The sequence below is a fragment of the Equus asinus genome, chromosome 12 (genome assembly GCF_041296235.1).
Source record: "Equus asinus isolate D_3611 breed Donkey chromosome 12, EquAss-T2T_v2, whole genome shotgun sequence".
Classification (NCBI taxonomy): domain Eukaryota; kingdom Metazoa; phylum Chordata; class Mammalia; order Perissodactyla; family Equidae; genus Equus; species Equus asinus.
In genome coordinates, this window is record NC_091801.1 from 15,923,253 (window position 1) to 15,944,690 (window position 21,438).

A 21,438-nucleotide genomic window follows, 5' to 3' on the forward strand; every position below is an offset into this window, starting at 1 on the left:
TTGTGAGGTGTTTTCCTATTTTTTTTGGCTCTGAATTCTAATGAAGGACATAGAAGATTTAAGATTCCTTTTTTTTTTTTAAAAGTAAGGAGAGGGAGAAATTTAAGTGAACCAGACTGTGTGTAGTGAATTCTAGACCTTAGACTTTCTGGCTGTAAATCTACTTCTGATCAATGTATAAAGATGAGCCAACGATCCCTCATTTGCAAAGTGTCTTTACATTTTTGGGTGAAAGATATTTGCCAGTATTTTGTCTAGAAATATGCTTATGTCCCTGCTGTGTAATTTCAGCTGTAAGGGGAACTTTTCCTCATGTGAACTGCATTTGAATAACTTTCCTTTAGGTGGAGGGCGGCAGCAACTTTTAACAAGATGCCGAAAATCTTCCTGAGATAAATCGAAAAGATTTCCTATGAGAAAGACTTAAAAAACATGTAAAATCTTAGAATAATGATTCTGAACTTTGGTTTTGCTGGTATTTACAGTGTCTCTAGTTGTTTCACGGTTGTGAAACTCTCAAAAGACCTTAGTTTTCATGTCTTTTATTAGGACTGGTGGAGGACAACATGGAAGAAAGGAAGAGCGATGGGGAGCGCTCCTCCCAAGCACTAGATTTAGCTTTTCTGTGTGTACAACCTTCTCCTCTGTGGACCTGTTCTTTCCTTTTGAGTTCTAGAGCCGCTGTTGTCAAGGAGAGGCCTGGGGGACCCTCACATGGATTCTCATGGAACACTTGTTTGTTCACTTACGTCATGTCTCCTACCACTTTGGGAATGACTAATTTAGGTCTTGAACCTTCCAGGTCATCCAGTCTTGTAGAAACGGTAAACCATAGGTAGATGGCTAATTTGTAGTTTGTCGCAAACTCAACTGTAATCACTGACACAACTTTGACCAGATCATGTAACCTTTCAGGACCTCAGTTTCCTTTTCTGTAAAGTAATCTAGTTTGATCACACCAGAAGACTTCTAATCTAATTTATGGTGATTTTCCAAAAGCTTGACTATGGATTGGGGCAGTGGGAGAGAGCAGTCGCTATTTATTATATATGGTATTTCTAAACTGTAAGTGGCTCTTGATCCCCAAGGAACTTACAATCTAATTTGACGATTTAGCATCATGTATTCTGGGCGATTTGAGATGATTTGTGAGCAGCGTGACCTCTAGCAAGTCACTCGACATCCCAGGGTTTCAGTTTTTGAATTTGTAAATTGATGGAATTGAATTAGAGAGTTTCAAAGGGTCTTCCCAGGACCAGACTCTCTGATTTCTTCTGGACCTACAGTTGCATGGATCCAAAGGCAGCATATGCAAGGCAGTTGAATCTTGTGGTCAAGAATGTGGCCAATGGAACCGGGCTGCCTGGGTTCGAATCCCAGCTCTGCCAGGGCCAGCGGTGTAAACTGGAGCAGGTCCTGTGCCCTCTCTCTGCCCGATCCCATCTCTGTTAACACTGGGGTCATTGTGGGCTGGTTGTGAGTTAACGCACGTGATGCACATAAAACAAGACCTGGCCTGGCACATGGTTCAACACTCGAAAGAGTGGGCTGTAGTTATTTTTAAAAAATTAATCCCGTCCAGGAGGAGAGTGGTATTAGCTTTCGTAGCTGGCGGGGTACAGTTCCTCCTGTGGCTTTTCCAAACAGGTCTCATGCTTCACAAGCCATGTTCAATGTGCCCGAGTTGACGGCCCCTGCCCAGGTCACTGTGTGTTAGGCTGGCCCTGAGTCGGGTGGAATGAGGCAAGTGGGTTCCATCACATCACAGGTGCTCTCACCTGGGCAGCGCCTCTTCTGGAGACAGTCTCCTCCGACCCCCGGTGATGCGTGGACTCTGTGCTTCCTCGTGCCTGGAGTGTCTGTTATCTCCCCTACGAACTAAAGAGTGATCGTGGGGAGAAAGAAGACAAAGCTTTCGGGTTATAAATAGCTGCCGGACAAGCTGCCCTTGCTGTGGGCTTCTGATAATTATGATGGGAGCTGTTGGCTGTAATCAAGTGTCATTGCTAAGAGCGTAGCGAGGTAGCCCTCTGCACATAGACTCATGGGCTTTTTCTGTCCTATTTTTGCCTGAAAAATCGCCGATCAGTTCTCCAGCCAGCAAGTTCTTGTTGTGTCTGAGGATAACTCCAGAGCCTTTTGTGTTTCCTTGAGTGGGCCTGTGACTTTTGTGGGTCCTCTTACTGATATCTTGGCTCATGTAATTTGTTATGGATGGGGAGGTGGGGTGGATTATGTGGAGGAGCAGAGAACCAATGCACCAGAAATACAGACATGGGCCTTCTTGCTCAACTTCACAGAGGACACAGTCTGTGTTTGCGTGTGTGTGTGTGTGTGTGTGGGTATTAGAGTTAGGGGTGTAGGAGAAAAAAATGAAATGAGTGGAGGAAATGGCTACATTTTCAGGAGTTGCTTCATACCGTCTTCCAGAAATAGGACATTACCTTGCTACTTCTGGAGTAGGAATTTTTGCATTTCTTCTAATTCTTATTTTTCCAGGGCCAAATGATGGTTTAGAGGTTATTCTCAAAGCCTCTTGCTTTTCCTTCTTCTCTCACTGCCCTGAGTTTATTGCTATTGGTGCTCCGTTCGGTTTGCACGGGCAAAGAAAGGAAGTAGAGGCTAAAATTAATTGACTTTCCTATATTTAGTTACTCTTAAAAAAGATTTTGCTTAAAAAATTGAAAGTCATGTAGGAAATAAAGGTGGGATGCATATCAATGAGCCGTGTGATCCATGCCATGGTGTCTCAAAGAATGGTCGAATCATCCGTGTTTGTTTGTGCTTGGCTTTCTTCGGTCTTTCCCGTGGGAACTGGCACAGCGTCCCGCCAGCTCCCTTCCTATCCACTTTTAAGGCTTTGGGCTCCCTGGAATAACACCTGTCAGGTGTCTCAGAAAGTCTCTGTAGGCTCCACTTCCTACTCTAAATTCAACCAGCTGGCTTTGCGCTGTGATGCTCATGGCCTGCTCCCTGCTCCCTGCTCGCTCCCTGTGGCGTCTAGTGGACTGTTTCCTTGGATCTTAATTATGACTTTTCCAGGATGCTGAGCTTTACTCTCTGTTGGCTCTTTCCTGTGACTAGGCCAGTTCCACCGTATGTAGAGCGCTTGCTCAAGCTCTCACAACCTTCCCTTGGGTCTGGGGTGTGGAACTCTCTTGTCTCGGCGTGGCATTCTGACATTTAAGCCACATGCAGATGCTTCGCTGTATACAGCTCTACTTTTCGGGAGGGGTTATCTTGAGTCTGTAGCTGGTGAACTCACCCGGTTAGGCATGGCCCGGTGTTAAAGAGGCCTGTGATCTCGAGGAACGTGTGAGTCAGCCACCATTGCTCTGTCCCATAATTCACTGCTCTCACTGTGTCCTTCAACTTGCAAATGAGGTTACTCACAGGCTTCCAGGAGGCAGGGAAGAGGAGCAATGCTCATCTATCCTCATTGCAAAGAACAAACACAAAACTCACCCCTCCCGCCCCCAAACCCACCTCTGGTCAGGAACTGTATTCCAATGCAGTATGGAAAATGTGTCATAATAATTAGAATTAACTTGCATAATAACGATGATATGGTAATTTTAATCATCATCTTGTAAGTTGCCCTGGGAAGGCACGGTGTTTAAATGTTCTGATCAAGCTGGTTTTAAATGGCTTGAAGGATTCTGGGTCTTTTCAACTTTTATTTTGGCATATTTAACTATGTTTTGATAGATTGCTTTTTTAAAAATTTAATTTATATGCCAAACAAAGTATTCACACATTTCACTGGCAATTGTATTTAGGTTAAAAAAAAGGTATTCCTTTTCCTCTTCGGTGTTGATATCCTTTCATATACTTAAAAGATAGATTGTTACTCTGTCTGGATTATTAGGCTAAAAAGTACATGTTGATTATTGCACGTTTTCTTTAATGTGTTGATTTCAGATTCTGCTGGCTCATTTTTGAACCTGTAGGTTTATCTTGTTGTAAGAAAAACTGATCTGCAAAAATAAAAGCTTAGAGTACATACTTTTTTTCAGATGGGAAGGTGAATTTCTTACATTATAATAAGGTTTTTTGCTTTGTTATGAATTCCTTTAGCTATGATTATTAAAAATGTACTTCACTTGTAGCTTTTAGGAGCATCTCCATCCATTAAAATCCCACACATGCATAATCTAATTGCAGATATTTATTTCTCACTGATCACAGAATCTGGCTAATAAGTGACTCTCTGTCTTTTGAGTTTTATTCTCCTTTTTTATTTGGCATCATCTGTGATTTTAAGTTGAGGGCTATTAATCCTTTCATTGATGTCGCAATGCAAGCTTACTACCAAGTCTGTGGGTTCCTGCTGGGACCTGCCCCAACTCTTAGAACAATAGTGGTTGATTATTACCCTTTGCTTTCATTTACTGCCTCTACTGATGTGACGTCCTTTAACTGCCCTAGTGTGAGTCAATCGGAATTAAAGTTTCAGAGCAGATCCTGAGGAGGCCTGCGGTCAAATGCTCACTAAGGTTCTGTGTCTGCTCGTTTAGTTACTCAATGAAAACTCTGTTTTTTCTCAAATGGCTAGCTATTATGCTGATTTTATTACCTAATTTGTTATGGTTCATTCTCTCTTTTGTATTCTTCTATTAGAGATTTTTCTTAGATAGACTTTGTGTCAATATAATTTGAAAAAGTCACTGGTTTCTTATGTTTTAAAAAATAGTTGCAAGTGTGTTCGTAGGCTCAGTCACTGATTCCCCTGGTGACTTTGCACAATCTAGACCTGCTGTTGTAATTAATATCAGTTCTCCAGGTATAGGAGAAATATGTCAAAGTCTGTGTTGCCAAAATATTACTACTCCTTAATGGATGCATTTCCAATATCATTATTGTTAAAATCAGACTTTTAATGACTATTTTAGTCATTTCAACCTTATTAATGTGGTTTTGTCAATTTAATTTCCAACATTTCTTCTTTCTAGATGTTCCTTTTAGTTTCCTATAGATTATTTAGTTTATAATAAACTCATTATATTTAATTCATTAACCTCCTGTCCATATTCCAAGTTTCCATTAAATGTTCTTTCCTTTCTTGCCGGCAAAGCATTCTTTTCTTATCAATTTCTTGAGACATTTATTTGTAGTTAAAAATCTTCCTCTCATAACATGCATTTTTCTTTTTATTTAGAGCTAGAATTTATCATGCCAGAATTTTCCAGTGAACTTTCATTTTCCCACCCTACAGGCACCGTCTCTTCAGCAAGTTTGATATTAATAAATCAGAACCGTGTTTTGGTATTTGCTGAAGGGAGGCATCCTGGAAAGGACTGGAGGTGAATCTGAAGCCTGAGCCTTGATGTTAGCTGTAGTCCTGCCACTGCATCACCACGTGATCTGGAGCCATGTGGCTGTTCTGTTTCATCTCGTTAACATGGAAATAATAAAATTATAATTCCCAAAAGATATAAAGGAATTATTGTGCTCTAGCTACATTAGATACATGGCAAAAAGATGAAATGAGATGAGTGAATAAACTGTCCTTTCATTCATCAAAGGTCTATAGATACCTTCTCTGTGCTAGGTGCTGGGGTTTGACACATAACACGGCTCTCATGGAGCTTCCTCTAGTGGGGAAGACAAACAATAAACGAGTAAATGATAAGTAATTACAAATCATAGTAAGGGCTGTAAATAATGGAAACCACATCGCACTGCGTTTGGGGAGGAGGTCATTAAATAGGAAGGTCCCCAAGAGGAAGCAACGCCTAAGTTAAGGCTTAAAGGGTATTTGAGAACTGTGACACGTAAAATGTAATGTCAGTCCATAATCCTGATATCAAAAACCCTAGAATGGTATTCTTAAACATGGCTGAACATCACAATTACCCAAGGAGCATCCTTAAAAATGTAGATTCCCGGACTCACCTCTGTGGGGGTCTAATTTAGTAGAACTGTGGTCAGGCCCTAGAATCTGTACTTTTTTTTGTGTGAGGAAGATTGGCCCTGAGCTAACACCTGTTGCCAATCTTCCTCTTTTTGCTTGACTAAGATTGTCGCTGAGCTATCCGTGCTAATCTTCCTCTGTTTACATGGGATGCTGCCACATTGTGGCTCGACAAGCTGTGGTTGGTCTGCTCCTGGGATCAGAACCTGTGGACCCTGGATCCCTGAAGTTGAGTGAATGAACTTAACCCCTAAACCACCAGGCTGGCCGCTGTAATCTGTACTTTTTAAAAGTGCCCCAGATGATCCTGTTGAAATATCAAGTTTGAAAACTATTGTCCTGGAGAAATCCTGGTCAGAAACAACAGTTTCTTTTCAAAGGAATGACTGTGGCCTGGTCTTCTTGTATCTTGCTTCCTATCTGCCATATGTAACTTTTCACCTCAATTTCCATATTTCAGAAACTTCTTTGAGACAGGGCCCTGGGCCTCCCCAACACTGTTGTGGGGCTGGTCCCTATTTGCCAGCAGGTGTCTTGCATGGGGGGAAAGCTCTGGAAGCTATTTAAGTGGAGGAAGGGAGGTGTATTTCTGGTGCATCTATTGGAATTCTGGTGCGTGATAGTGTATGGTTAGTAGATGGTTGTGGGTCGTTTTGGAAATCTGAATGCTTTTTGTAACTTTATAGCTATGGGAGATGTATTGGGAATTCCACCAAGGTATGGAGATTCCCCAGAGCAGAATTCATTGTACTTTTTCCCTCTGCCTAGGTTTAATTTAACCTCAATGTATTTGTATATATATTTAATATGATGGAGTGATTTTAAATATGGAACCAGGACTAGCTGTTTTGTTGGGATGCTGCAGTCTGACAAAGCTCCATTTGAGTCTTGGGGGAAGGGACCAGGAGCCTCTTCCTCTGTTCTCTCTCGCTCTGGGGATTTTCAGGAAAGCCCAGCAGCAGTATATTTGAGAACAAAGAGTAGCCATTGGGATTTACCAGTGAGAAGCTTTTAAAAAAATTGTTTATTTTAGAAATCCTCCTATGCTCCCAGCTGTATTTTAAAAAGGTTGGTTGTTTCCAGTCCAGTAGAATTTACTGGCTGGCGTGGTGCGGCTAGTGACAAATAATCTTTTGGAAGACACTTGACACTAAATGGAAAATGGTCTGAACAGCGAGTCTTAGTAGTCTCGAGGAGTAAACTCAAAGTCAGTCACCTTTTATGGCCAGTGATTGCTGCCTTTAGGGCCACCAAAGCCTGAATGATGGCGTCATCCTCTGGCGAAGAGGCGTTACCGTGTGATCTCTGAACATATTCATCTTTATAAGGCACAGTGTGACTGTGAGGACTCAGGTTCTGCTTTAACGTAGGAGAACCAGAAACTTCCATGTTTCTCTGTTGGGAGGACCTTCACGTGGGGTGAGTAACTCACGAATAGGACTCTGACGTGCCTGTTCACCTCCCCCTGGGACGCCTCACTTTTGTTTCTGCATCATTTCCACACTCCTCCTGAGGTGTAGGACCGGGTCGGTAGCCTCCTGTTTGTGTGCTGATAGCCATGGAACAGACAGCCCCCTCCCCTTGGTTTTCCTTGGTATGCAGAAATAGTCTGCAGCTTGTACAAGGCGTCCAGAAATACCGAGAACAACAGAGAAATAAACGCACGAAATACGAGAAGCTTGAAACCCGATTGATTTTTAAGGTATAGATTTTAGATCCTAACAAACATGTCTTATTTCCAGACCTGGTTTTATCTTCCATCCTGTCTTGGGAATTCTAGTGTCTAGTCCCAGAGGACAGTGAAAAACTCACATATACCTGGCCAGATATAATGTCTACGCTGGTCTCTGACCTGCTTCCCAAGGAAGGCACTCTCTCATAACCATCCCCCTTTCCTATAGTCAAGATTCCTGTATGTCAGGATTCCTTCCTGCCCGTTCACTCAGATTTCTCCTTCCTTTATGTCTCTCCCCCGAAGGGAGGTGAGGCGGTGAGGATGGGACTCACCTGGATGGTGGAATCCTTTGAGAGGTGTAGGGATGATCTTTCAGCTAGGAATCACTGAAACCAAGGGACAAGCCAAAGATGTGACATGGTAGGTTCAGGAGGAGAACGGGTGAGGGAGGGTACAGACATGGGTAAGTCCCCGTCTTCTTTCATTGAACCTAGAGAGTATAAGAGGAGGTGAAGTCCACACACATTAGATGATGGCAGGGCAGTACACTGTGGCTCCTCAACCAGTGGCCATTCCTGTCATTAGATGCTGTCCAACTTCCAAGAGGGAGACAGACTTTTGGCCTGGCATGGTAGACCTGGCTTGCACAGGAGTCCTCCTTGAGTGAGGGGTGGGATTGGGCTGGGCCAAAAAGGGTGAGAGGGGAAACAGATGGAAACATGATGGCAACAGAAGATGGGGAAGCGTGAAAAGCATGATGTGGAAGCTGTGAGTCTATCAGTTTGGCAGGAATAGAGCGTCTTCCTGGATGAACATGACAGCGTGCTTGAGCCAGATTGTAGAAGGAAGGCCTAGAAGGCATTGTGATTAGTAAATGATATTTATATCCCAAGCTTCTTGCATCCAATAATGCTTGCTTGATTTGGCATCATCTAGTAAAACTTTTATTAAAAATTGCCCCATTGGCCATTTTCACTTAACGGAAATTGAAAATAGATAAAAATGAGAGAATATAAATCATCCTCTGGAGTGTTTCTCAATATTAAAATTAATTGGGTTTTCTGTATTATCATTGGAAATATAATCAAGGGATTAATTCACGATGAGAAAGTCTTTCTGTGTGTAAGTGTTTCTTATTTTGGAGGAACAAAATGTTTATTAGAGAGAGCGTTAATTGTTCTAGAGTAACTGATTTTTCTAAGTTATAACAGATGGTAAAGTGACCCTGAATTGTGTTGGGGTAGCTGTTAAACTGATTAATTTTCAGTAGGGCGTGTGTGTTAATTAGGGCTTTGTTTCTATTGGAGGGAAAAGCAGTATGTTGCCGTATATGATAATTCTAAGACTCTAAGGAGACTTGAGAAATTAGCCCATTCCCCTTCAAAATGCTCAAAGCACCTGAAGGGAATTGCTCACAATAATAGAATTCTAGTATTTCATGAGTTGAATTTATCTTAAAGATAATCTAGACCAGTAGTTCTCAAACTTTAGTGAGCCTCAGAATCACCCAGAGGGCTTGTTCTAACCCAGACTGGTGGGCCCCATCCCTAGTGGGTCTGGTTCAGTAGGTCCGGGGTGGGGCCTGAGAATTTGCATTTCTATCAAGTGTCCACGTGGTGCTGATGCTGCTGGTCTGTGGACAATTCCCTGTGTTCTACAGAACACTGGTTTCAGAGGCTTCACTAATTGGTTCATTATCCATTCAAGAAATATTTACTACACTCCTACTGTTCTCAGGACGTTTCAGGTGCTGGGGTTACAGCCACGCCCAAAACAAAGTCCTGGGCTCTGGAAGCTTCTATTCTAGGGCCAGAGCAGTCCGTCAGGTCACTTGAGGCAGGGATAAGGGCTCTGAAGAAAAAGAACACCAAGTAGGACACTGTAGGAGGGTGGTGGGCGGGAGGATCTCGTCTTGGAGATGAGCCCTCCAGGTGGGGGATGCGGCACATCCAAGGGCTGGAGGCGGAAGGGGTTGAGGTGTTTGAGGCTGGTCCTACTGGATTAGAGAGTCAGGACGTTGATGAGAGTCACATTCAAACCGTTCTTGTTGCCAAATAAGTTCAGGAGATGCTGGTCTCAATGACATTAAATGTTTTTCTTTGTTGCAGGATTTCTTAAAGCCTTTACTCTGTTGATATCAATTATAAATCTCCAGGAGAGGACTCAGGCAGTTAGTCTTTCTCAAATTTAGATGACCACAAAACTTTTAATTCCACACTCATCTTGGAGGCTGGGGTTCTTTGAAACCCACTTGGGAAATCTTGATCTTTTTCTCCCTCATTTTCCAGCTAAGGAAACTGAGGACCAGAGAAATTACATGACTTGTGCAAAATAATGAAGCTTGAGGTGATGTGGGATGGAGGAAAAAACACTGAGTTGGGGGGTGGAAGACTAGATTTGAGAGTTTGCTCTTATACTTTACTAAGTGGGGGACCCAGGGCTTTGTCACCTGAACTCTGTTGGTCTTAGTTTCCTCCACTAAAATGAGGAGATTGCACTGTCTACTTTCTGAGGCCCTGGATCACTCTGGGTGAATCACCACTGACTTTGTCTCTTTTTTTTGACTACTGAGTTTGTGTCAGCTAAGCCGAAGGAAAAACATTGGGAGACACACATAAACGTATTCATCAAATACCACCATCTAGATTCTTCTTTTTGCTTGCAAATGAATACACTTCCCAGACTAGTAATTAAAATAAAATCTGCCAGGGAATGTAAAATTCTAAATCATCAAATGTTGAGAAAGAAAATAAGAAACATATAAAGACTAAGATCTATGGTAGTATATTTTGCCGAAATATATTTTAACATAGATTTCAAATGTAATGACATTTATAATTGACTTGAATACAAACAGCAAATCACACCACAGGTGAAACATTTTTTTTTTTGTTTGCTTTCTGAGGAATTGTTGAGGGAAAAATAAAAAAAAAAATAAAACTCTTAGATTTTAGTCTGTTTGTAGCTGAGGTTCCTTTGGACTGGTGTTCTCTGGGCCTCATATTCTTCATCTGTGGAAGGGACCAGAATATTCCTTTATGACTTTACAGCTCTATTAATTTAAGCTGGTGCCATAAAGGTTCCTTTACAGCTCTACTAATCTGGTGGGTTTTTGACAGTTTTTGCCTCAAAGGGATATTAGCAATCAAATCGTTGTCAAAGTATAGCTTGGACCTGAGAGTTCCAGGGACCCAGGATGGGACTTGCACGCAGGGGATGTGAAGTCAGAGGTGCTCGCAGCTGTGGGTTCTCCACCATTCAGGGCCCATGGTTGGAATGTACTTTCAGGCTCCCTTTGTGTTGGGTGGGGCCATGTGACTGAGATTCTGGCCAATGAGTAGTGCGTAATGATGGATGCTATTTTCAGGCCAGAGCACTTAACTGCCAGGACAAGACCCTCCAGAGCCTTCTTTTCCTCTGCCAGAGGAGTGGCATTATTCTGGTGCTGTCAGCTTGGGTTCTAGAATCAGAAGTCATGGGGCAGATCCCCCAGATGACCCTTGATGAATTATGCACAAGAAATGAACCTTGGTGGTTATAAACCGTAGGATGTTTTGAGTTGCTTGTCACAGCAATATAATGTAGCCTATCTCACTATTGGATGTAATGAACTGGGGAAATCTCAAGAGACTGAAGGAAGAACAGCTTATCAGAAAATAATTCTTTTGGAGAAGATGCTAGTCGGCAGCCCCCACAATGGACTCCTCCTAAGGAATTCTACTGTTTCTATGAACAGCAAGTTTAGAGACTTGGTTAAAGAATGGACGAATTTGTATAGGTTCTATTACTATTCGTTCAAATTGATATTCATTGTATAAGCACATAGAGCAAGAGGCAATATACATGGTAGTTAAGATCCCAGGGCGGGCTGGGTTGCCTGGGTTTAGAGTCCAGCTCTGTTATTTTGGGTAAGTTTCTAGGCTCTGTAGGCTCCAGTTTCTCCATCTGCAAAAAGGGGTAATAATAGTATAGATCTCATAGGGTTGTTGTGAAGAATAACTCTGTTAATGTACGTCAAGAACTTAGACTAGTGCTTGGGTCATACTAGGCGGTCAATAAATCTTAGCCATTTTTTCCTCTCTGCCTCCTCCCTTCCCCTCTTATTACTATTGACATAGAAAAAAAAAGATGGAGAGGATAGACCCAGTGTTAAAGTAGTCATCTCTGGGTAGCAGGATTCTGTGTGATTTTAATTTTTTTGGTACCAGATTTGTTTGCAAGGAGCTTGAGTTGATTTATAATTAGGAAAAAAATACTATTTAAAAGTACTATATTTACTATGATTATTTTCCAAAAGAATATATGACAGTATCCACATTAAATCCTGTAATTGCTGTTTTTCCCCACTGTTTTGTGATCTATTTCTGTTGAGTTTTCATCTGCTCTGAAACCAGCTCTCTGCCTTGACTTTTTAATTTTTTCAAGGATTCTTTCCTTCTCTTGGCCACATTTTGTTGAGACCAGTGAATCTCTTGGTCTCTTATAACTTATGAAGTCTTATAAGTTCCTTCTCCTAAATCTCATACTACTGTCCATGCCCCAGCCTGGTTCAGATCCTTACCCCTTCATGCCTGGACTATTGGGTTTTCTTGTCCATTGGCTTCTTTTGATACTCATGTAGTGACGCCAGACTAACGCTCTTAAAATACCACTTTGAGGGGCCGGCCCCGTGGCTGAGTGGTTAGGTTCATGTGCTCTGCTGCGGCAGCCTGGGTTTTCGCAGGTTCGGATCCTGGGTGCGGACATGGCACTGCTTGTCAGGCCAGGTTGAGGTGGTGTCCCACATGCCACAACTAGAAGGACCCACAACTAATAATATATAACTATATGCTGGGGGGATTTGGGGAGAAAAAAAGCAGAAAAAAAAAAGAAGATTGGCAACAGTTGTTAGCTCAGGTGCCAATCTTTAAAAAAAAAATACCACTTTGATTGTACCGTTGCTTTTCTCAATACTTTCATGGGCTCCTCAGGTTCCCCATTACTGAGGGTAAAATTCAATTTCTCAGCCTGACATTGAAGGCTCTCCACATTTGCTCTTTCCTTGCTCTCCCAAATATTCCACTCTTGACCTTATTTGTGGTCTTTTCCCACCATATTTCTGTACGTGAGTGCCTTTGCCTTCCTGCGCCCTTTATGTCTAAATTTTACTCATCCTTGAATCTCTTGCATATATATCCTGGTCCTAAGCGTTCACATTTTTGCCTTTGTAAATTGCGATAGCTCCGTTCATTTGGCCATTAATCACTGGCTTGTGATTTTCTTGTATTGGAATTGTATTAATCTCTGTATCTTTTAACATTTCATGTGCTTATGTCCTCTCTCCAACTAAATGTAATGTTTCTGAGGGTGCTTACATTTCCTAACACCAGTGTCCTGCAGAAAATGAGTGATCCATGGGGTATTGATTGATGAATTCATATATCTTTAATATTTGCTAAAAATAGATGCTAGAATGAGAAGACTTACTTTTTTTAAAAAAAAGAAAAGACAGAATTTCAATTTAGACATTTTCCTGTTGACTTTATTTTTGATTTTACTATTTATAATGTTGTTTATCCTGATAGTCTGAGCTTCTTTTAATGGTGAGATCGATATTTACTTGAATATGTGCCAGAGCAAGACTTCTGTAATTCACTTATTAGAGAAAGCCAGTAAATTGTTGAGTATAGGATTTTTAAAAAATTAAATAAACTCCAACTAGTAAAATCTCAGTGACAGGGAGCAAATGCTTCTGTTGCTTGTGACCCGTTGGATGCTGTCCCACCGAACTGTGAGCTCCTTGAAGGAAGTTACTACTTCTCAGTCATCTCTATGATCCCGGTACCTAACGGTCCCTGGTACACAGTGCTGACTGTGTCAGGTGACAAAACCACAGAGCAGGAATGCAGACTTAGAAGAAGGGAAAACTTACATCTCAGATACTTTTAATATATGGAATATTTGTCATGGATTTAATATTTTTCTTCTAAATGAGCAAATGAAGCACAATTTTTAATGACTGTAATTTAAAAAATTGAAATCACAATAGTTTATAACATTGTGAAATTTCAGTTGTACATTGTTATTTGTCCGTCACCATATAAATCTGCCCCTTTACCCCTTATGCCCCACCCCCAACCCTCTTCCCCTCTGGTAACCACTAAACTGTTCTCTTTGTCCATGTATTTGTTTCCTTTCCACATATGAGTGAAATCATATGGTGTTTGTCTTTCTCTGTCTGGTTTATCTCGCTTAACATAATACTCTCAAGTTCCATCCATGTGGTTGCAAATGGGACGATTTTGTCTTTTTTATGGCTGAGTAGTATTCCATTGTATATATACACCACGTCTTCTTTATCCAAACATCAATCAATGGGCACTTGGGTTCCTTCCATGTTAATGACTGTAATGTAATGATATAACAACTTTTTTTAAAAAGCTCTCACTTCCCGTTGAACTGATTATGTCCCCCCAGAATTCATGTTGAAGCCTTAACCTCCAATTTGACTGTATTTGGAGATAGGGCCTTTAAGGAGATACTTAAGGTTGAATAAGGTCAAAAGGGTTGGAGCCCTAATCCAACAGGACTGGTGTCCTTACATGAAGAGGAAGCGACACCAGAGTGCTCTCTCTCTTCCCACATGTGCGTAGAGGAAAGGTCATGTGAAGACACAGTGAGACTAGCTATATTTGCAAGCCAGGAAGAGGCTTGCACCAGAAACCAACCCTGTTGGCACCTTGATGTTGGACTTCTCATCTCCAGAACTGTGAGAAAATCAATTTCTGTTGTTTAAGCCACCCAGCCTATGGCATTTTGTCATGGCAGCCTGAGCTGACTAATACATCTCCTGACTCAGTATATCCATGTATTGAGTTTACAGTGCCTAATTGCTTTACTATGACTGATGCTATCCTGGTTTTGCAGAGATTTCACATTTCCATTTCTCCTTTCCTGCAGAGCGATCATGCTGGCTGGCTATGTGCATGTCCTTGCCTCCAGTTTCTGCTTCCTTGAAACTTTCCCTAGAACAGCCCAGGCTGGCCCTTTCCAGATGGTGGGAGGTGACGGAGGCTCAGCAAGCAAGCAATGAGAGAGCAAGTGGATGTGAGCAGAGAACTTTGGGAAGTGGGGACTGTGGGGCAGCTATAGCAAGCCTCAGCTCTGGACCATTTAATGGGGTGGGGGTGGGGGGCGGGAGAGGGACATCCCAACCCTTTGCTTTTTTTTTTTTAAATGCTGTTAGTAACATTTGAAAGGAACACACTGTTGTATAATGGCAGTCTTGGCAACAGCCCTCTGTCCTCTTCAGATGCCCTGGAGTCATGACTGCTTCTGGCCTTAGTTCTTTTCAGTTTCCATCTCCCAGTTGTTGGAGAGTCTTCTTGGGCTGCACTTACGTTTATGACACCCTCAGAATATCAGAGCCTTCCTTCACCAATCCCACTGCCTGCTGATCTTCACCTTCAGTGTCCTTGACCGTTTCCTTCATGACCCTCAAGAGAGAGAAAACTTACTCGCCTTTCAACATCCAGGCTGCTTCTCCTCCTAGGTTTTTTTCGGTCACATGTCCAGCACTCTTACTTGCATACTCTTTTTTGGACAATATGGGTCAGAATGGTTCACAGAACAGAAATACATGGACAAAAGAGAAGTCAACAACTGTGTAGACACATTCACCCCAGTTATTGGCTGAGGGTGATTGCGCTACATGGTGGCGAAGGCTCATTGGCCAAGAAGCACAAGTGTGTCCCAGGTCAGTTTTTACTCTTGAAAACAAAACATGTTTCTTGGGGAATGGACACATTACAAAGAAGTGAAATAGATTATTATATGTGTACAAATAAATACATATTTTTGAGGGTATATCAGAGACAGATAGTATTTATTTGAATTAGCACTGTGTGTGGAATTCCTAAACTCAGTATCTGTGTATTCCAGCATCATACTAAACTACTCGCACTCAAATCTTTGTCTTAGGGTCTCCTTCTAGGGGAACCCAACCTAAGACACTTGCTGTAGCAAAGACTTTCATGTCTGTGAGAAGATAAATTTAGATTATACTAAGACTGTGATTTTAGTTGGAATGCCTCCCTTGTTCTGTAATTAAGATGCACAGTGGAAAGCATCTTATTTAAAGAATAAAATGATCATACATTATATTGTTATACTATCTGATTCATTGTTTGAACTCAATGGATATTAAAAATGATAATTACATGTGTAATCAGTTTATAGCAGGGTTGTTAGGGTGAATTCACTGGAGGTATAAGGGATTATTATCACCATCACTCTGTCTCGTGTATTACATTGTTTGTGACTCTTAGTGTATTGTGTCTATAAAAATCCCACAAGATGTAATGTAGGCCGGCAATTTTCAAGCTGACCTGCCAGGGTTTGGATGAGAACTAATCCAAATTACTAGGGTCAATGTGGACTGAACAGTGGGGAAGACTGAATCGCTTAAGCTGCTTATGGTGACCACAGCCTAGGACAGGTAATCAGATTTCCACAGGCCTCTGTATGCTAGTTTTGGACTCAGCGAATTAACGTCCGATTCACTATTACCACTTTGAACCCTTTCACAGCTTTTCATTTATTTATTTACTTTTTGGTGAAGAAGATTGTCCCCAAGCTAACATCCGTGCCAGTCCTCCTCTTTTTGTATGTGGGACACCGCCACAGCATGGCTTGATGAGCGATGTGTAGGTGCCCAGGATCCGAACCTGTGAACCCTGGGCTGCCAAAGTGGAGCATGTGAACTTAACCACTATGTCACTGGGCGGGGCCCAGCCCCACAACCTTTCATTTCTTTAAATCCAGTTTTTCCTTGTAGTGGTAGTCAGAATAAACACAAATTCCAGAATTATGGGATGAGCATACAGAAAATCACTGAAAGAAGCAAAGCTGCCTTAAAGGAATGATTGTCAACAGTATAATTTTGGTCAAAGGAGCAGAACTAGTGAGTAAACTAAGAGTTGGTCCCATGGCTGTCTAAATCCCCTGAAATTCTGTGAAATTACGTGATTTTTTTATCTTTTAAATCTACCGCTTGACTTACTATGTAGACCTCTAATGACATTAAAATCCTATAATCCAAGAGAGGTAGAAGTAGTGTTTAAAAGCAGAAGGCTGATCAAATAAAGGGCCAATAGTAATATTGGGCTTAATGCTTGATTTGGGTGGGTGTTTTTTAATCAGTTGAGTAAAACACCCTCTGGAGGGTGCATAGCTGGTGCCAGTGCTCATGATAACAATGGCAAACTTTCTCTACTGCTACTACTCCTTAACTTTGCTTTCACATTTCGCTGTCTTCCTGAAAGTAGCTGAAAATCGAGAATCGAGGGATTGGAGGGGCCATGGCGTGTAAAAGAGGGTGATAAATCTGTATCATTGAAAATAGGCTAAAATATAAAAAAGAGTTGCCACATATCAAAAAATGTTATTTATTCAGCATGTCCCTGATAGAAAGTGCAGAATTCTTAAAAAGAGTATGAGAGAATTAGGCAGAACTCTAAGCAATTTTTGAGGATCACGGTTGACATTTTTATATACTAGTGTCTTTGGTATTTTTGGAAGTATATTAACTTCCCATTTTGAACTATTAAATATTACATAGTAGCTATATTATCTCTAGTCAGGTCTCAGAATTAATGCTCCATAAGTGATGAGATTACTCTAGAAATGTCCTTGAGAACTTGAGGAAGTGTGTGAGTAAATTTGAAAATTTAACATAGTAAATTCATGAAAACATCTCTAAGATTACTTTGCACTGAAAATTGTAATAGCTCCTATGACAATTAGGATTTTCTTTTTAAATATTAGGACTTAGTGTGGAGATTTCCTATGTATGATTTGGCTGTTGCATAAATTAAGATCCCTCTGCTGGGAGAACACTAACGATGGCTTGATTTTTTTTTTATGGTTTGATTTTGATATTTGCTCGGTGTAAGGTGAGATTTCACTTGTGGCTTCATTTAAATCCCATGGGAGGCCACGTGACATAGCGTAAGTGTTTGGACTGTGGAGTCTGGCAGACTTGGGCTCGAATCTACCACTCACTAGTTCTGTGACCTGGGTATATTCCTTATCATTTCAAAGGTCAGAATCCTTCAGTAAATGGGAACTACTGAAACTTATCTATCAGATGTTATGTTGGGAGGATTGACTATTGTGTTTAAAAAGCCCAGAGGAGGCACTTAAAAGTATTAGTTTTCTTCTTCCATTTCTTTCTCTCCTTTAGTCTTCTCCGAGTTCTTATTGGAACCACTGTTTAGCATTTATCACAGAATGTCTTATCCTGCCGATTATCTTTTCTTTTGTGTTTTGTTCCTCAAAAAAGAGCTCCCCACAAAGTCTTTTTAGGATGGCACAGGCCCTTTTTATCACTCGTAATGTTTAACACCAGGTGTTTCATAGAGTGTAATTTCAACAAGTACTGATTGATTAATGAGTAGGGAACAGGGTGTTTTGGGTAATTGAATATTCTGATTATCTGATAACCAGATATGTGAATTCCATATTCAAAGACTTTGGAAACAATAAAATACACTTAACATGAAAATGATCCTGAATATGACATCATCATCCTTTGGTGCCTCTGAAGGTACTTTAAAGTCCTGTGTTGTCTCAGAATCATACTTTTAACTATGAAGTTATTTATAATAATAGAAGTAATAATGATAATTGTTATAGCTGACATTGAGCACTTAGTAAGTGTTAAGCGTTTTATGTGCGTTATCTCGTTTATCGCCTCAGTAACTCTCAGAAGTAGATAAATCACCATCCCCTATTTATAGATGAGGAAGCATGTCTAGCAAGATTAAGTACTTTGTTGAAGATCGTGGAGCCAGTCCCTGGTCGAGAGCCACACAGACATCTGATGCTGAAGCCAGTGCTCTTATAAACCGCTCAAATATTGAGTTGAATCATAATTGCCCCTAGGACATTGAACATAACCTTTTATTTTAAAACAAAATGCCTGATAGTAGCTTGGTGATCTGCCGTATTTCTTTCTCGTAAAGGTAGACTGTAGACCAGCTTTTCTACTACTCTGAGTTAAAGTGTGTGCTAGAAGAAACCCAAAAAGTTTGGGCATATTAACTTTGTAAAACTGCTTGTATTTATAAATTTTCTTTGTTCTTGTAATGAACAAAGAGTCAGGGACTATCTATTTTTAATTCAGATGAATTAATTCTATTCTTTCATCAATGAGGTGGTTACAAAGGAAAATGCCTTCAATTAGGACAGTAATAGTACCTACTGCATAAAGTTGCTGTGAAGATTGAGAAAATACATGTAAAGGCGTTTAGCACAGTAGCTTACATATACTAAATGCCCAGTGTTATCTTTTCGTAATAGTTCTCCTGTCAGTGACTGTAGAGTTTGACTGCTAACACTTCTCTAAAGAATAAGCTTTACAATGAGCCCTAGTGGAAGCAGTCTTATGGTACCAGAACTAATTCCTGTGAGTCGATGAAAAGAAAAGGGGTAATATTAAAGGTGTCCTAAAAAGTTTGTATCACTTGAATGTCTATAAAATCCACTGGATGGCCATGACGATGCCAATGACTGGAGGGGCATTGCACTGATATTCTTCCACTTGTGCGTGGGTGCTGTTGTAGACTTGGATCTTTCCTATGTGAATCATGCTTCTTCGAGTGCCTGGACAGCAAACTGGAGTTGTGTCATACCTACGCCTGTTTACCTGGAAGGTGCTTCCTGGCAGAGACTTGCCCTTCCCGAGAGAGAAATTTAATCTGCTCTTAACAGCTGGTACGCTCTTCTGAGACTTCCCCGTAGTTACTGAAGTAAATGTCACACAACATATTTGCAATGTATTTTTCAGATAATGTACATTTCTCCGCCGTCCTTATGGCACCCAATTAGTGATAAAACTAGAGATGGAAATCTAAATAATGAGCTTCTTTTTCATTTAGAATGCTTTTAAGATCCCTGAACTAACAGTTCCAAAAATATTTTGAGATCTTCAGCTCTTATGGGATTAATTTCTTCATTAGTAGGTGCTTACATACTTCTTATAATTAAAGTTTGGTTGCTTTTTTGTATTTTAGAGATATGTGTCCATAAATGGAGAGAAAGTAGGCTTCGGTTTCAGATGGAGCCAAGTTCTAATTCTGACCCTGCCACTTACTGAGTGCTGATCTCCTTAATGTCTCAGGGACTCAGTTTTCTCATCTGTAAATTGGGCAGGATAATATTATTTTTCCTTAAAGCTGTTCGTGTTGAATGGCACAAAAGAGGTAAAGTGCCTAGTGTAGTTTCTGGAAGATTGTCAATAAACTATAATTATGGTATTGTTTTACTTCAAAGTGAATTATGGTTCAACTAAAATGTTACTTGGGGCTTATACTTTTAGAAATTGAATCATTGAGAAATTGCCAACTCTAGAAAAATTGACTTTACAAATGAATTTCTTTTTTGTACAAATATTTCTGACTTTTACATTTATAATTTTTAATCTACCTAGACAACTTGTTAAAAAATGAAACATTTATAGAAAAGTGGCTTTTCTAGACATGCATTTAATCAAAAACTCACCTATATTTCTGTGATTTGTATCCATAGCTTAGATAATTATAACTACCTTTGTGGTGAAAATTAAAAGAAATAATGTGTGCAAACATTTAGCTGATACTTGGAACAGAGTAAATATCCACAATAAATGACTGTCATCATTTCTTATAAGGATTGGCAAACTTTTTCTTTAAAGGGGCGGATAGTAATTTTTTTTTGAAGAAGAAGATTAGCCCTGAGCTAACATCTGCTGCCAATCCTCCTCTTTTTGCTGAGGAAGGTTGACCCTGAGCTAACATCTGTGCCCATCTTCCTCTATTTTATATGTGAGACGCCTGCCACAGCATGGCCTGATAAGCAGAATGTAGGTCTGTGCCCGGGCTCCAAATGGGCAGACCCCAGGCTACTGAAGCGGAGTGCAAAAGTTTAACTGCTGTGCCACAAGCCACTAGGCTGGCCCCCCGGATAGTAATAGTTTAGTCTGAGGTCCACAAGATTTTTGTACCAACTATTCAACTCTGCTGCTGTGGGCTGAGTGTAATCACACACAATATGTAAATGAACGCGTGTGGCTATGTTCCAATAGGACTTTATTTACCAACGTTGGCCGGTAGTTTGCTGACCCCTAATTTATTAAAGTAACTTAGCCTGGGAGGAGTTAGCGTGAAGTATTGGGCAGATCGATGTTAAGAAAAATTGGAAGGTTGCTTTACAAATACTGTATGCTCTTTCACTGGAGACTTACTATGTACTCAGTGTGTGTCAGGCGCCCCTGTAGGAGATGCCATAGATTTAAGAACAAATAAAACAAGTCCATTAGTCTGTAAAGGCTTCCTTCAAGTTTTAAAAAATATATTTATAATAAATTTACACAAAGATGATACATTTGATGGCTGAATATTCATAGCTGAAAGAGATAAAGGTGCTATTCCAGAAGATATGTTTAAAAAAATTCTTTTGCTGATTAAACTTTATTTTCAATTAGAAAAACCTGAAAATATGGTAAGTTATAAAGAAAACACCAAAAAACCCTCATTGTAATTTTACTACCCTGAGCTAACAAATTTCAATACACGATGTGTTTCCTTCTAGCCTTTTCTTATGTTTTTTGACACATAATTTACATACCATAAAATTCACCCACTGGAAGTGTATAATTCAATGATTTTTAGAAAATTTATAGAGTTGTGCAGCCATCAGAAGAACCCACTTTTAGAATACTTGCTCTTTTTTTTCTTGAGGTAAAATTCACATAAAATAAACTGCACTTAATTAAAGTGTATAGTTTAATAAGGTTTGACATAGACATACTCCCCTGAAACCATCACCACAA

At 40.5% G+C, this 21,438-nt stretch overlaps 1 protein-coding gene across 5 annotated transcripts in view; it reads left to right on the forward strand.

Moving 5' to 3' along the window:
- Window positions 1–21,438, forward strand: part of SLCO5A1 (solute carrier organic anion transporter family member 5A1) — a 130,086-nt gene that overhangs the window by 15,368 nt on the left and 93,280 nt on the right. For 3 of the 5 annotated variants that reach the window (XM_070481104.1, XM_070481102.1, XM_070481103.1), the window contains exon 3: window positions 14,529–14,675. The exons of the other annotated variants lie outside the window; for them this stretch is intronic. In XM_070481104.1, the coding sequence (XP_070337205.1) occupies window positions 14,529–14,675 (147 nt within the window). The remainder of the gene's footprint in view (window positions 1–14,528; window positions 14,676–21,438) is intronic. 5 annotated transcript variants of the gene reach the window in all.